The sequence below is a fragment of the Antennarius striatus genome, chromosome 5, assembly GCF_040054535.1.
Source record: "Antennarius striatus isolate MH-2024 chromosome 5, ASM4005453v1, whole genome shotgun sequence".
NCBI classification, from domain to species: Eukaryota; Metazoa; Chordata; class Actinopteri; order Lophiiformes; family Antennariidae; genus Antennarius; species Antennarius striatus.
In genome coordinates this window covers 10,443,075-10,457,624 of record NC_090780.1, presented here as the reverse complement: position 1 = coordinate 10,457,624, position 14,550 = coordinate 10,443,075, and the positions used below count along the sequence as shown (strand labels likewise).

The 14,550-nt window shown below is 42.7% G+C and overlaps 1 protein-coding gene across 2 annotated transcripts in view; it reads right to left on the bottom strand.

Moving 5' to 3' along the window:
• cacna2d2a (calcium channel, voltage-dependent, alpha 2/delta subunit 2a) overlaps positions 1–14,550 on the bottom strand; it is a 153,406-nt gene that overhangs the window by 72,293 nt on the left and 66,563 nt on the right. For both annotated transcript variants that reach the window (XM_068316404.1, XM_068316405.1), the window contains exon 4: positions 437–496. In XM_068316404.1, coding sequence (XP_068172505.1) covers positions 437–496 — 60 coding nt within the window. The remainder of the gene's footprint in view (positions 1–436; positions 497–14,550) is intronic.

Sequence of the window (14,550 nt, the reverse complement as noted above, 5' to 3'; positions counted from 1 at the left end):
GTGTTTTAACAGCTATCTAGAAAAAATTGCAATGTTCAACTTTTTGTGAAACGAAAAAGAGTGAAGGATTTTAAATAATACCAAAGATCAAGAAAATGACAACCCAAGATTAAAGCAATTAGTGTGGCTGCACTCATATACGTAGGTCTGTGTTTGTATGTATCATCATATTTTTCCATTTGAATATAACTAAATTTTATTGCAACATTGTCTCTGTGATGCTGATCACATTGTCATTTAAAACTTCAGAGTACGATTGGATAAAGTAACGAAATTAAGAGCAAAAAATGTACAATAAAAAAGGAAAAATGCCCAAAAACAGGAAAAGGGAAAAAAGACACTGGGCATAAGATGAACCAGTTTGCATAGAAGAGAAAGGGTAATAGAGAGAGGAGGTCTCTGAGAAGGAGGGAGAGAAGCTTGTGTCCTACTTTACCGTCACACCATCTTGCCATACATGTTCCCTCTGAAGCAGCTCTGCCTCCTTGGCCAGTTTCTACAAGGAAATAGAAAAACAGGAGTGTGAGTGGCACGAGTCAATACAACGTTGATTTATGCATTGTTTTGTTAGCATGTGACACTGATAGCAATACAGAGATGGGAAGGCATTGTTTCTTTAAAAGGTTACTATGGTTGTAAATGGAGAAAATAAGTGGAACCCCAAAATTATTACTATTGTTAAAAGTCTTCTTCTTTTCCTTTCGGCTTTTCCCTTCAGGGGTCGCCACAGCGAATCAATTGCCTCCATCTAACCATGTCTTCTATATCCTCTTCTCTCACACCAACTACCTTCATGTCCTCTTTCACTACATCCAAAACTCAAAACTCAGCATCCTTCTACCAATATATTCACTATCTCTCCTCTGGACATGTCCAAACCATCTCAGTCTGGCCTCTCTGACTTTATCTCCAAAACCTCTAACAAAACCTCTGATGTACTCATTCCTGATCCTATCCTTCCTGGTCACTCCCAGAGAGAACCTCAGCATCTTCATCTCTGCTACCTCCAGCTCTGTCTCCTGTCTTTTCCTCAGTGACACTGTCTCTAGACCAAACAACATCGCTGGTCTCACCACAGTTTTGTACACCTTTCCTTTCATTTTAACTGGAACTCTTCTATCACACCTGACACTTTCCTACACCTGTACCATCCTGCCTGTACACGCTTCTTCACCTCTTTTCCACTCTCCATTGCTCTGGATTGTTGACCCTAAGTACTTAAAATCCTCCACCTTCTTGATCTCTTCTCCCTGTAACATCAGTCTTCCACTTGGGTCCTTCTCATTCACACACACATACTCTGTCTTACTGCGGCTAATCTTCATTCCTGTCCTTTCCAGGACAAACCTCCACCTCTCTAGCTTCTCCTCCACCTGTTCCCTGCTCTCACTGCAGATCACAATGTTGTCTGCAAACATCATAGTCCATGGAGATTCCTGTCTCACCTCTTCTGTCAACTTGTCCATCACCATAGTGAACAAAACGGGGCTCAGAGCTGATTCCTGATGCAGTCCCACCTCCACCTTGAACTCCTCTGTCACACCTACAGCACACCTCACCACTGTCTTACAGTCCTCATACATGTCCTGCACCATTCTAACATACTTCTCTGTCACTCCAGACTTCCTCATACAATACGACAGTCCCTCTCTGGACACCCTGTCATAAGCTTTCTCCAGATCTACAAAAACACAATGCAGCTCCGTTTGGCCTTCTCTGTACTTCTCTATCAACATCCTCAAAGCAAATACTGCATCTGTAGTACTCTTTTTTGGCATGAAACCATACTGTTGCTCACAAATGCTCACTTCTGCCCTTAGTCTAGCTTCCACTACTCTTTCCCATAACTTCATTGCATGGCTCATCAGCTTTATTCCTCTGTAGTTGCCACAACTCTGCACGTCTCCCTTGTTCTGAAAAATGGGCACCAGCACACTTCTCCTCTGTTCCTCAGGCCTTTTCTCACTATCTAAGATCCTGTTGAACAACCCAATCAGAAACTCTACTGCCACCTCTCCTAGACACTTCCAAACCTCTACAGGTATATCATCAGGACTGACTGCCTTTCCACTCTTCATCCTCTTCAATGCCCTCCTCACTTCATCCTGTTCATCCTGACTAATCTTTGCTACTTCCTGGTCCACAACAGTCACCTCTTCTAGTCTTTGTTCTCTCTCATTTTCCATGTTCATCAACTGTTCAAAGTACTCTTTCCATTTTCCCATCACACTACTGGCACCTGTCAATAGACGTCCATCCCTATCCTTAATCACCCTAACTTGCCGCGCCTCCTTCCCATCTCTGTCTCTGTCTTTCCAACCGGTATAGATCAGTCTCTCCCTCCTTACTGTCCAACCTAGCATACAAGTCATCATAAGCCCCTTGTTTGGCCTTTGCTACCTCTACCTTCCCCTTACGCTGCATCTCCCTGTACTCCTGTCTACTCTCCTCAGTCCTCTCAGTGTCCCACTTCTTCTTAGCTAACCTCTTTATCTGTATACACTTCTGTACCTCCTCATTCCACCACCAAGTCTCCTTATCTACTTTCCTTCTAGATGACAAACCAAGTACTCTCCTACCTGTCTCTCTGATCACATTATGCTGTAGTTGTCCAGTCATATGGGAGCACCTCCTGACCACCCAGAGCCTGTCTTAACTCCTTCCTAAAAGTCATGCAACACTCTTCCTTTTTCAGCTTCCACCATTTCGTCTTCTGCTCTGCCTTTTCCCTCTTAATTTTCCTCACCACCAGAGTCATCCTACACACAACCATCCTATGCTGTTTGGCTACACTCTCACCTACCACTACTTTACAGTCACTGATCTCCTTCAGGTTACACTGTCTACACAAGATTTAGTCTACCTGTGTGCACCTACCTCCACTTTTATAGGTTAACCTATGTTCCTGCCTCTTCTGGAAGACAATTTTCACTATGGCCATTTCCATCCTTTTTGCAAAGTCAACTACCATCTTTCCTTCTCCGTTCCTCTCCTGGATACCAAAACTGCCCATCACCTCCTCATCACCTCTGTTTCGTGCACCAACATGTCAATTGAAGTCTGCTCCAATGACAACTGTCTCACTTCTCGGTATGCTCTGCATTACTTCATCAAAGTCCAACCAGAATTTCTCCTTCTCCTCCAGCTCACATCCTACCTGTGGAGCATACCCACTAATAACATTGAACATCACGCCCTCTATTTGTAGCTTCAGACTTATCACTCTATCTGACACTCTTTACCTCCAGGACATTCCTAACAAACTCCTCCTTCAAGATAACTCCTACTCCATTTCTCTTCCTATCTACACCATGATAGAACAACTTGAACCCTGCTCCTAAACTTTTCGCCTTGCTACCTTTCCACCTGGTCTCCTGGACACACAGCATGTCTACCTTCCTCCTCTGCGTCATGTTAACCAACTCTCTACCTTTTCCTGTCATAGTTCCAAAATTCAACGTCCCTACTCTCAGTCCTATACTCTTGGCGGTCCTCTTCTCTCTCTTCCTACGATCACACTTTCCTCCTCTCTTTCTTCGACGAACAGTAGTCCAATTTCCACCGGCGCCCTGTAGGTCAACAGCGCTGATGGCGGACGTTGTTAACCCGGGCCTTGACCGATCCAGTATGGAAGTCATGGGTTTGATTCGCATGTTTGTTGTTAAAAGTACCACACCACATAAGTCCAAATTCATACTGACTGATCTTAACTTTGCAGTTGTTTTATGCTTCTGCAGACAATTTACTCGCAAAGCAAAAAATATTTGACCTTGTTTGTACATTTGAAGCAGACATTAGTTCCAGAGGTAATGCTTTGGCATTAGCGTTAGCTACTTTCAAACTGTGCCTCCTAAACATACAGATGAAAACACATGATTGCACCAACTGTATGCCGATCATGATTTACAGTTACAATATTTATTTAAATAAATCTTCAGAGGTGTCATTGTGTGCAGCAGCTTTGAAATGGTACAACTTGCACACTATAGTCTTTGTTATGATGCACAGGTGCACACCTTCAGTTCTTGACTTTATGCACCAAAGTACTTTATCCATAGAGACAGATAACGAGCTTCTGTGATTAAGTTTTTACAGACAATGGGAACTTACATGACACCAACAGATATAAATTTCACTTTCCTTCTCTTGGGTGTTTATTCCCTACAGAAACAGACAATATAGAATAGATGGTGAATTTTATTTGTTTTTCTTATTGTACTTTTCTGTGTTCTGAATTACACATAATACTTATGTCTCCATCTCAAGCCAATATCATAATAACACCACTACCCAGTATTTTCATAAACATCATTTTCGACAATGTAACGCAGACTTATCAAAGAAGATATTCACTGATTATAATTTCTCATATTGAAAGTCATCCAAGTGACAAAGATAACAAAAAGAGTTTCTCTCTTCCACCTCTACATTCGTACTTTTTTTGTATCACTATCTACATTTTCCCAAGCCTCTAGGGGGCGTCCTTGTGCCTGTCTCAGAATAGCGTGATTAGCCGAAAAGTCCCAGGGCTCTGAAATTACTAACCCTATTTAGAGTCCTGCTATAGTAAGAGCTCATTCATTTGTGGAGCCATATTGAGGGAACCAATCCTCTACCATGGGAGACTTTTTATCTCCTAAAACACATGCACAAGACATAAACTCTCATTATAGTAAAAGCTTTCCTAGTTCTGCAAACAGCGCCCCACCCACCTTCTCAGTAGACCCTCTCACTCACGGCCACACACACACACACACACACACACACACACACACACACACACACACACACACACACACACACACACACACACACACACACACACACACACACACACACACACACACACACACACACACACACACACACTCACCACTGATACACCTCCTCTCACCACACACAAGCTAGGTCCAAAACATCTGACCAGCCTCTAGTCATTAGACGATGTTGGTTATGCATGTTCTAAATATGAAATGTGATACTGCTGACCTACTTTCTGACACATCATAGCGTAAAGTCTGGTTAATTTGAGTCCTCTGTGTTTGTATGACTTTGCTTTGTGTTTTTAATGACCTGAACAAGCCTTAGTAACAGCTATAACCTTTCGTTCATTTCCAAAACCAGACAATAAACAGCAGAAACAATGGGATGGGGGATCTAATTAGCCCATTGAAATTATCACCAAAGAGTCCGTTAGAAAAGACAGCAATTGTGTGGGAGAGGGTCAGCCTTTTCACAGGGCAGTGCCACACTGTTAATCTCTTAGTATATTATCAGCACTGCATTTTTCAATTAAGGATAAACAGTAAGCAGCTAAACAATAATCTCAATGCATTTCCAGAGATGAGGAACATTAGAGACAATTAAGGCCATATGACTCCACTGTCTGTCTCAGCTACTGGCATAAGTCATTATTTATGAAAATGAAAAGCTGTTTTTGAGGACATAAAAGGCATCAACAAACAATTTTCAACCCTTGCTCTGCCATCATGTTTGATGTAACTACGTCTCCCTTCATCCTCTTGGGTTGGTGTTTTTCTCAGCCTTAAATCTGTCAGAAAAAACCTCTGGTTTGTCCTCTTAAAAAAATCAATTCCTCAACCCCAGGGCAGCCCCCTCCCCTCATTCGGTTTCTATACCTGCCGCTTGCTCAGTGAGTTTGCTGTTTTTCCCCCCTGTGGGGTATACCATTTCTCTCAGACCCTATCACTTCCTTAGCAGTTTAATGCAGTCCCTCAACTCCAAAAGAGCCATGTGTCTTCACGTGTCCTTCCTTCTACTGTGTTGGCCCAGATGGATGGGCAACACAAATAGCCAATGAATCAGAGTGAGAGATGTGGGAAGGAGGGGGGCAGGCATATATCATCTATGCTGGTGGCTGGAGCCCAAGCAGCTTAGAGCACTGGATGAGCATAGTGAGATCAGTGCAGTACAGCACAGATAAGCTCAGTACAGGCCCACACAACACAACAAATAACACTACAGAACATGGGCACAAAGACAGCAGAAGAGTTGACATTCATGAGCACAGCCCTCTAATGTTATTGCCATCGTAACCTTGACATAAAATGCATCACATGTAGGGCAATTTGTCACAAAGCCTTCAGGCAAGGTCAAGAACCATAAACACAGCTCTGTAATGGATAGTGGCACGTGAAGGGCCTCCACAGAGTCTACAGCCTTAAACGACACACAAAGGAATCTGCCATACATACAAATGCTCTATGTCATGATGCCAGTGAGAATATACATGCAAGGACAGAAAAACAACGTGCTGTAGCAGCTTGGCGACATCTTTGCTAACAAAAAAAAAGAAAAGAAAAATACAGGCAATGAAAAAACGTGTTTCTTTATTGTGAACTCACAGAACAACCAGACTACAAGTTGGGGGATATGAAAAGCTGTGAGGGGCAGGCATCTTTAATATCTCTAAATACTCTGTTTGGTCTCTTCCAGACATGAACAGCTTAATCACTCAAAGTCATGTTATTTGTCGGGGAATGACAGTCCACCAGGGACGGGAGACGTCATGCTGTGGTGAGCACCAACTTGATGCCATGCCGCCTGTGATTGCTGCAGCCAGTTAGGCCCTTCCACTGAGCATTAACTTAAAGGGCACTCGACACACCAGACTGTCGTCTGTGTGATTTGGATGGACACTCCAAAACAGCACTACAATGTGTGTGTTTGAGTAAGAGGGCACTTGAGAAAACACGACACGATCTGTACATATGATTGCAGCCTCGAATAAAGGTACTCAGCATGCTCCAAAGGACCCTCAGCTCTGTTTCTGAGAAAGCCTAAGTCACCTTGGGGACCAAAGGACTGTGAAATGACTCTGCTGTGGTCACTTAACCTTTTTTTTATAGTGTCTGGCCTGGTGAGAGAAGACCCTCAGTGAATTTTTCTATGATTGGCTGCTGTGGACAGTGACAATCATCACTATAAGCCGATAAGCTTGTTGAAGAAGATATCTAAATATAGAACAGGTTTCTTAAGGGTTCATCTGTCATTGAAACATCTAATGTGGTATCACAGGAAAGTAAGACTATAATCATCAGTCATGGTGCGTTCACCTTGAGACAGCATAAAGGGCAGATGGGTTTGTAGGCGTATGATGTTAAATTCACGGCAGACACGGTGCAGAGCTTTACATGTTTAGTGGAAACTATTGGTTTTCACAGCTGTTGACAAAATTATGGTCTTAAATCTGAAGAGATGCTCCATGTGTTGTTGCTTGCAGAAAAGGGAAGTGTCATGCACCATTTTGCCCATTAGGGGGTAGCAAACTGGGTGTACAAGTGATCCAGGCAGCTGCAGCAGCAGCAGCCACCGGCAGTGGAGCCTGTCAGAGTGAGAGCAGTATGCTTTAAGCTCTTCATTCTGTCTTCTACACTCGGCCGGGATTAAGGCTAATCACAGAAATCACTGAGTCAGAACCGGCCCACAATAACAGATGGAAGGACTTTCCACTCCAGAATTTTGAAACATCACAGGCAAACTCACTTTTGCTCCACCTCACGGTCTTGCTGCCGCCACCGCCTCCCGTTACCACCTTTCATCTTTCTCGCCATCTTTTCATCTTTCCTCTTCACTCGACTGTTTTATCCTGCCATCCTATGCTGTACCTCATTTATTTCCATCTGTTTCAGTTTACTGCCCTCAAACTTTCTCCCGCATAATGCCATGTTAATTCCAACGCAGTCGCTACTTCAAAACAGTTTAATTGACTTCACATAGGACAGACGTTGTCATTGCTGTTGGTTGACAAAGCTTGTCAAATTACAAAATGGTTATTATGCCCTTATTATCACAAATTCTTGCCAGTGTCATGCCTGAGGTGATGGAATGTCACATTTCTCTGAGAGGAAAGAAGACAGAATAGGTTCTTCTCTTCAGAGTGGCAACAACGATAATGCCCATAATGAGAGGAAATAATGACCCTTAATTCCAGGTCCCTGGTTGGTTTGTTCTGGCTGTTGGGTGTTATAGTTCTTATTAACTAACTGACAGTGAATCTGCATGGATGAGGAGGAGACTCCATCTTTGTTCCACAGCAACCCGTGGCAGGCCCATTTGAAGAGGCTGTGTGCATAGTGCTATTGTAACATGTGCTGAAATAATCCCTCCTTTTGTGTGCCCCCCCACCCCCCACCCCAACCCGTCTCCCCAGTAATCTTCCCCCTCCACTATAGTAAATGTTAACACTTTCCTTAGCATTTCCCCGCACATTGCAGCATATTCCCGACTCCACTCAGCTGTTTCCACGGAGACTGGATCAGGAAGATGCAAGCTGTCACCTACCTACAGCGGCAGCTTTTCAAAATCAAACAGTAGCTTTCTAGCCTCCACACAGTCCCACAGAAGCAGCATACTTCCCCTGCAGATTGCCAGCATTGTACAGAATCTTCTGTGTTCACTTGGAAAAGAAAGCAACTGGAACAATAAGGCAGCAGCTGAACTCCCTCAGAATGGTTCCTCAGTACTACAGTGAAAGCAATCGTCCTTGATCATAAGCTCTTGTCTATCAGTTTATGATGATGTTTGAAGCAATGTCACAGAGGCAGCTGAGCTAATTTAACATATCACTGGTTGCTGAAGGATCGTCTTGAAAATAATCTAAACTCTCCTCTAGTTGTGGTACAGTCTTATTTAATCTGAGATACTACAGTCAAAATTAAAAATATCTCCATTGTTAAACTTCACAGACTGAAGCTAAGTGGTACGACTCAAAAACTATTGTACTGAAGAGTATTGTTCACTACACCTACTACCACTGTAATTTCAATTAAGCATCCTATGGCAACTCGTCCTTTACAGCTCTATCACCTCATGTGCTCACTAGCACACTTGAGTAAATGGGTCAGGTCACACATATCCAGTACAAATTTAAATGCCCTAAAGGTCAAACAAGGTCACTGCTGGGAATATTGCAACGGCCTTGGCTGATCAGGTAGCCAAATTTCACAGACATCACTGCCAGCAGAAGCTCAGGGCAAGGATGCCGGCGGAGCAATGTGTCGATGAAGCCAGAATCAGCTCAGTGACATGTGAGAGTGTGGTTGGTTGGGCTCACAGTCCATTGTTTGACAGATAGTCACAGACATGCCCAAACTGCTGGCCAACCTTTCCTCCTGTTATTTGCATCAGTCAGACAACACTCACAGTAGGGACATATCGAGAGAGGAGAGAGCAGAAAGGTGCTAAATTCCTACTACTAGTAGTATTACTATTACTCTTATTACTACCAGTATTACTACTACTACTACTACTAATAATAATAATCTATCCATCTACTGTTTAAACTGCTTTATCCTGTATCACGGGTCATGGGGAGCCGGAGCCTATCCCAGCTGGCTTAGGGCATGAAGCGGGGGAAACTCCGGGCGCGATGCCAATGCACCACGGAGCCACACAGAGACACAGACAAACACGCATGCACCCACTCATACTTAAGGTCAAATTGGGAAATGCCAATTATAATAATTATAATGATGATGATAATAATAATAATTCAAATAATATCGCAGAGGCATCAGCATGAGACTTAAAGGAATATTGCACACCAAATGTGTGAAACAAACACAGCTGAATAAATGACCCAAAAGACATCCAGTGACATTTGCTGCAATTTTCTTTTAAAAAGAACACTTAGAGTTAAATTATGCCTTTCTGTAAGTTAAATTCAGCTGCAGTAGACAGTCTGCAACCTGCAGAGATCAAAAGTCTCCTCAGCCATCAGCTAAAAGTACAGATCCTATAAGATATTTATACACAAGCACAAACACAATCTAGTCAACTTTTTGCTCCTCTATAGGCTAGAATGAGATCATTCATCATTCTAGCTGTCTAGCCAAGCTATTTCTGACAAACAAGCATTCAGTATGTTTGTCCATACAGTCAACATGTGAGCAGAGTCAAGGTTAATGAGCAAGTGATGTTAAAATGTCTTAAGTCATTTTAAGTTTTAAACATGGATACAGTCTCACAAAGATTCCGATAGGAATTGTTGAGAGGAGCAGAAAAATGACTGAATATTTTTGGGTGTAGGGTGGGATTCGTTTTTAGGAGGTAGTCATAAACACGGGTGCCCGTCTTATTCTTGACAGTCAGACTGACAGAGGTTGCAGGCATAAACGAATTAAGAATAAAGAAAAAGGAGTTTGCTTTATCAGAACAGTGTTCCAGCATCTTACATCCCACCTCACTTCAACACTGCACTGTCTGTATTTCAAGGGCAGTTTTTTTATAATGTCCACTTTTTTTGCACTTTATGTCCTCCCCTTTACTTTAGATTGCTGATAGATAGATAGATAGATAGATAGATAGATAGATAGATAGATAGATAGATAGATAGATAGATAGATAGATAGATAGATAGATAGATAGATAGATAGATAGATAGATAGATAGATAGATAGATAGATAGATAGATAGATAGATACTTTAATAATCCTGAAGGAAATTGCACATATCCTCTGCTCAGCCAAACACCAGGAAAAAACAAAAACAAAACAGGACATACCACAAGACATACACTATATTAACAGTAACAGACAGATGTAGCATTGACAGTACATATACTAAAAAAATTAAAATATAAACAGTATAAAATTAAAATATAAACAGTATAAAATTTATTTAAATCCATTTAACCGCGTGCTCACCTCGCCCCCCCCCCCTCCGCTCCTCCTGAGAGAGTCATTGTACCCCCTGATGGCACGGGGCACGAAGGAGGACCTCAGCCTCTCTGTGGAGGCGCTGTGTGACAGCAGTCTGCCGCTGAAGGTGCTTCTCTGCTGGGAGAAGGTGGTGTGTAGGGGGTGGCTGGTGTTGTTCATGATGGCCCTGAATATAGACATGGTCCTGCTCCCTAGAACTGTCTCCACAGAGTCCAGGCTCAGTCCGACCACTGAGCCCGCTCTGCGGATGAGTCTGTTCAGACGGTCCATATCTCTTTTCCTGGCCCCGCCACCCCAACACACAATGGCGTATGACAGCACAGTGGAGACTACGGACTGACAGAACATGAGAAGGAGCTCAGGACAGATGTTGAAGGAGGCCAGCCTCCTCAGGAAGTACATCCTGCTCTGCCCCTTCTTGTACACACAGTCCGAGTTGAGTGACCAGTCCAGTCTGCTGTCTCACTGCAGTCCCAGGTACTTATAGTTTCCTACCACCTCCACCTCACTGCCCTCGATGATCACTGGTTGTGGAGAGGGAGGTGCCCGCCAGAAATCCAGCACCATCTCCTTGGTCTTGGAGACGTTGAGCTGGAGCTGGTTCTGTTGGCACCACTCCACGAAGTCATCCACCAATGCCCTGTACCCCCCCTCATCACCCTCCCGGATACATGCCACAATCGCAGTGTCATCGGAGTACTTCTGTATGTTGCATGTATCCGAGTTGTGATTAAATAATAAATCCTGTTTTTTGGGGGTGTACTTCTTTGGCCTATCATTCAACTACGAAGCCATGATATTTTCAAAAAAAATAATTTTGTGATGTCTTGCAGATTTCCTTCTGTCCCTCCTTTTCTCCATTTCTGTTACACAGACAAAGTGTAGAGCGTCTCACAAAAGCCTTGTCAAAGTGCCAGAGAGTCCGGTGACAGCAGCTGGTGTATGACAAAGTGTATCACTGACAGTGTGTGGCCAGGCAATTGTTCAGGATTTATACACACATGCACACGAGTACGCACCTTCAGTCAAATCCTCCCATGCACACACTCGCACAGCCGATTCAGTTTTCCAACAGACGTAAGAGAGGAAAAACATGCAGACATGGTCGTCTCTCAAAGCAATTACAGCAGATTGAAACCAAATTAAATTTGAAGCCTAGAGCAACACCAGCGACTGAACGTCTATGACAGATGTGACAGGGGAAGAATGGAAGCGCTGCGGGACCAGAGGATGGAGGGGGTGTGGAAGGGAACGGCAGGTATGGGTCACACTGGAGGAGAGCGCCACATGGAGAGGAGAGGAGTGCTGCAGTCGGATCCTTACAGAGAATATCAGAAGCCGTCTAGGCGAAGATTCAAGAACCATGCGGATGCATTTTTATTTTATAGGCTGTTTACTATAAACATAGCTCCTTAATTATGTTACAAGTGGTTAATTCAAAGGCGTACCATATGTTTTTAGACTGATTCCTTTCCTTCAGGGAAGCAGGTTCCTGCTCACGTCAGTACGGAATGAAATGAACTTTGCTTGATACACATGATTCCTCACAGTAAATGTTTTTCATCTTTATCATACATCGAGAAATGTAAGGTCAACCAACACGTAGCAAATAAGCAAATACATGGTGTCAGTATTGATTTCTTGTTAGTATATGGGTTTCAAGGGTGGCACGGTGGCGCAGTGGGTGGCGCTGTCGCTGCACAGCAAGGCAATTCCGGGTTCGATTCCCGCTCTGTGCGGAGTTTGAATGTTCTCCCCGTGTCTGTGTGGGTTCTCTCCAGGTTCTCCGGCTTCCTTCCACCTCCAAAAACATGTGCTTAAAATTAATTGGCCGTTCCAAATTGCCCGTAGTGTGTGAGTGTGAGCGTGCATGGTTGTCTGTCTTTGTGTGGCTCCGCGGCACACTGGCGTCACTCCCGGAGTTTGCCCCACCTCACGCCCTAAGACAGCTGGGATAGGCTCCAGCTCCCTGTGACCCGCTACAGGGGATAAAGCGGTTCCGAAGATAAATGAATGACTGAATGAGTATGAGTTTCAAATAAATTCTCTCTTCTCTCTCTCTCTCTAAATCTGTGTGTGTGTGTGTGTGTGTGTGTGTGTGTGTGTGTGTGTGTGTGTGTGTCTGTGTTTGTGTATAATACATTAAAAAAAATAAATTAAGTGTACTGTAGAGTCCATGCAACTTCATTTTCATACTGCAATACAAAAACACAAATAAACACAAAAACATTTTGTAAACACTTAAAGCATTGTCATTTAGATAATAACACTAGAAAATGATATAGCATGGGCAGAAATACACCACTATCTGTAAAGAGTTTCGAAGTCAAAATGTGCTTGTTACAAGCGTGGAGATTCCAGCTCTCCAAGAGCTATCATTCCTCTATTTTCATTATCCTAGTCCAAGAAATGACAGGATTAGTTGTGGCGGCTTTTAAACATCTGATGTTATCTACTTCTCCTGGGTGAACAATTAATCCCTCTCATGTCTCTTCTCAGTACCATCTCTCAATATCCTGGCATCATCTTGACTCCATATAAATGCACCCCTACACCCTCCCACCACCAACACTACTCCATTGTCATCACCATCACCACCATACTGTATATCTCAGTCAGGAAGAAGTAGATCTAAGTGTCCTGGTATTTAAACAGTTAAACAGTGCATTGTGAAGCTACATGAAAGTGTGAGCTGATGAGATTTCTGTAATCACTAGTCACTGGCTTTACTGTTTGTGTGCATACTTCTATTTAAATACTCCATGCACTTCATTAGCATATTTCCTGTTGTACATTACGGTGAAATCACTTCTACTACTTCATTAAATATTATTGTTCTGTAAATGTGTGGGTAATTGACACCCAGCTCAGATTTCACATTTTAATCTGCTACAATAGAAGAATGGATAATCAAATATGAGTTGCAGATGAAGTAGGAAAAAGTCTGTCATACTTTTAATCAGAATATATCTTTAGACCAGGGGTCTCAAAACTTTTCCTATGAGGGGCACATAACTTTTCTTGTCTCTGATGGGGGGCTGGGGTCAGGTTGTAATAAGAAAAACTGTGATGATTGCAGGGATGCCTAAATGTAAACATTATTTTAAACATTATTCTAAACATGTTGTCTTCCAGAGAGCAATACATGATCAAATATTAATAAGCCTTTCTGGGATATTCAAAGAAAAAATATAATGAGATAAATAATAACACAATATTAATGAAAAAAATAACACTATTTATGACATAGATAATATCCCGGATGTTTTTCTGGTACTGTTCAGATGTGGAGGCGGGCCGCATCCGGCCCACAAGCCATAGTTTGGGCAGCACGTCTTTAGACTGACGCATCAAGCAGAAATCATGTGGAGAATAACTTGCTCACTAGAAGGTTTAGTATGTTAATGCACGCAGCATCTGGTTAACAGTGTAAATGTTTGATCACTCTGCGGTTCATCGTCAAACAGTCTCACTCCTCGGTCCCTGACAGATGATTCTGTGAATACTCAACAAGAGGATGACGCTCAGCATTCACAAGAGCTGTGACTGGCAGAAATATAATGTGGTATTCACACATACATGAATACATAAAGGAATGGATATGAAAACTGACAAAATGTGTGAAGGTTTGCTCATAATTTAGTATTTTACCTGGAGGCCTTACTTAATTCATCTTACTTGGTGAAAACTTTGGGCGCAGTTCTCCTTCATTATAAACTCTTTTTCCAGTACATCTGAAGAAAATAATCCCCTCTTCTTTTCTATGTCTGTCATATGTGAATAGAATTTGCTCTATTTTCCTAGCTGCTAACTGACTTAAGTGACAGACATGTGTGATGCTATTTGTATATCTCATCAGTATAACATT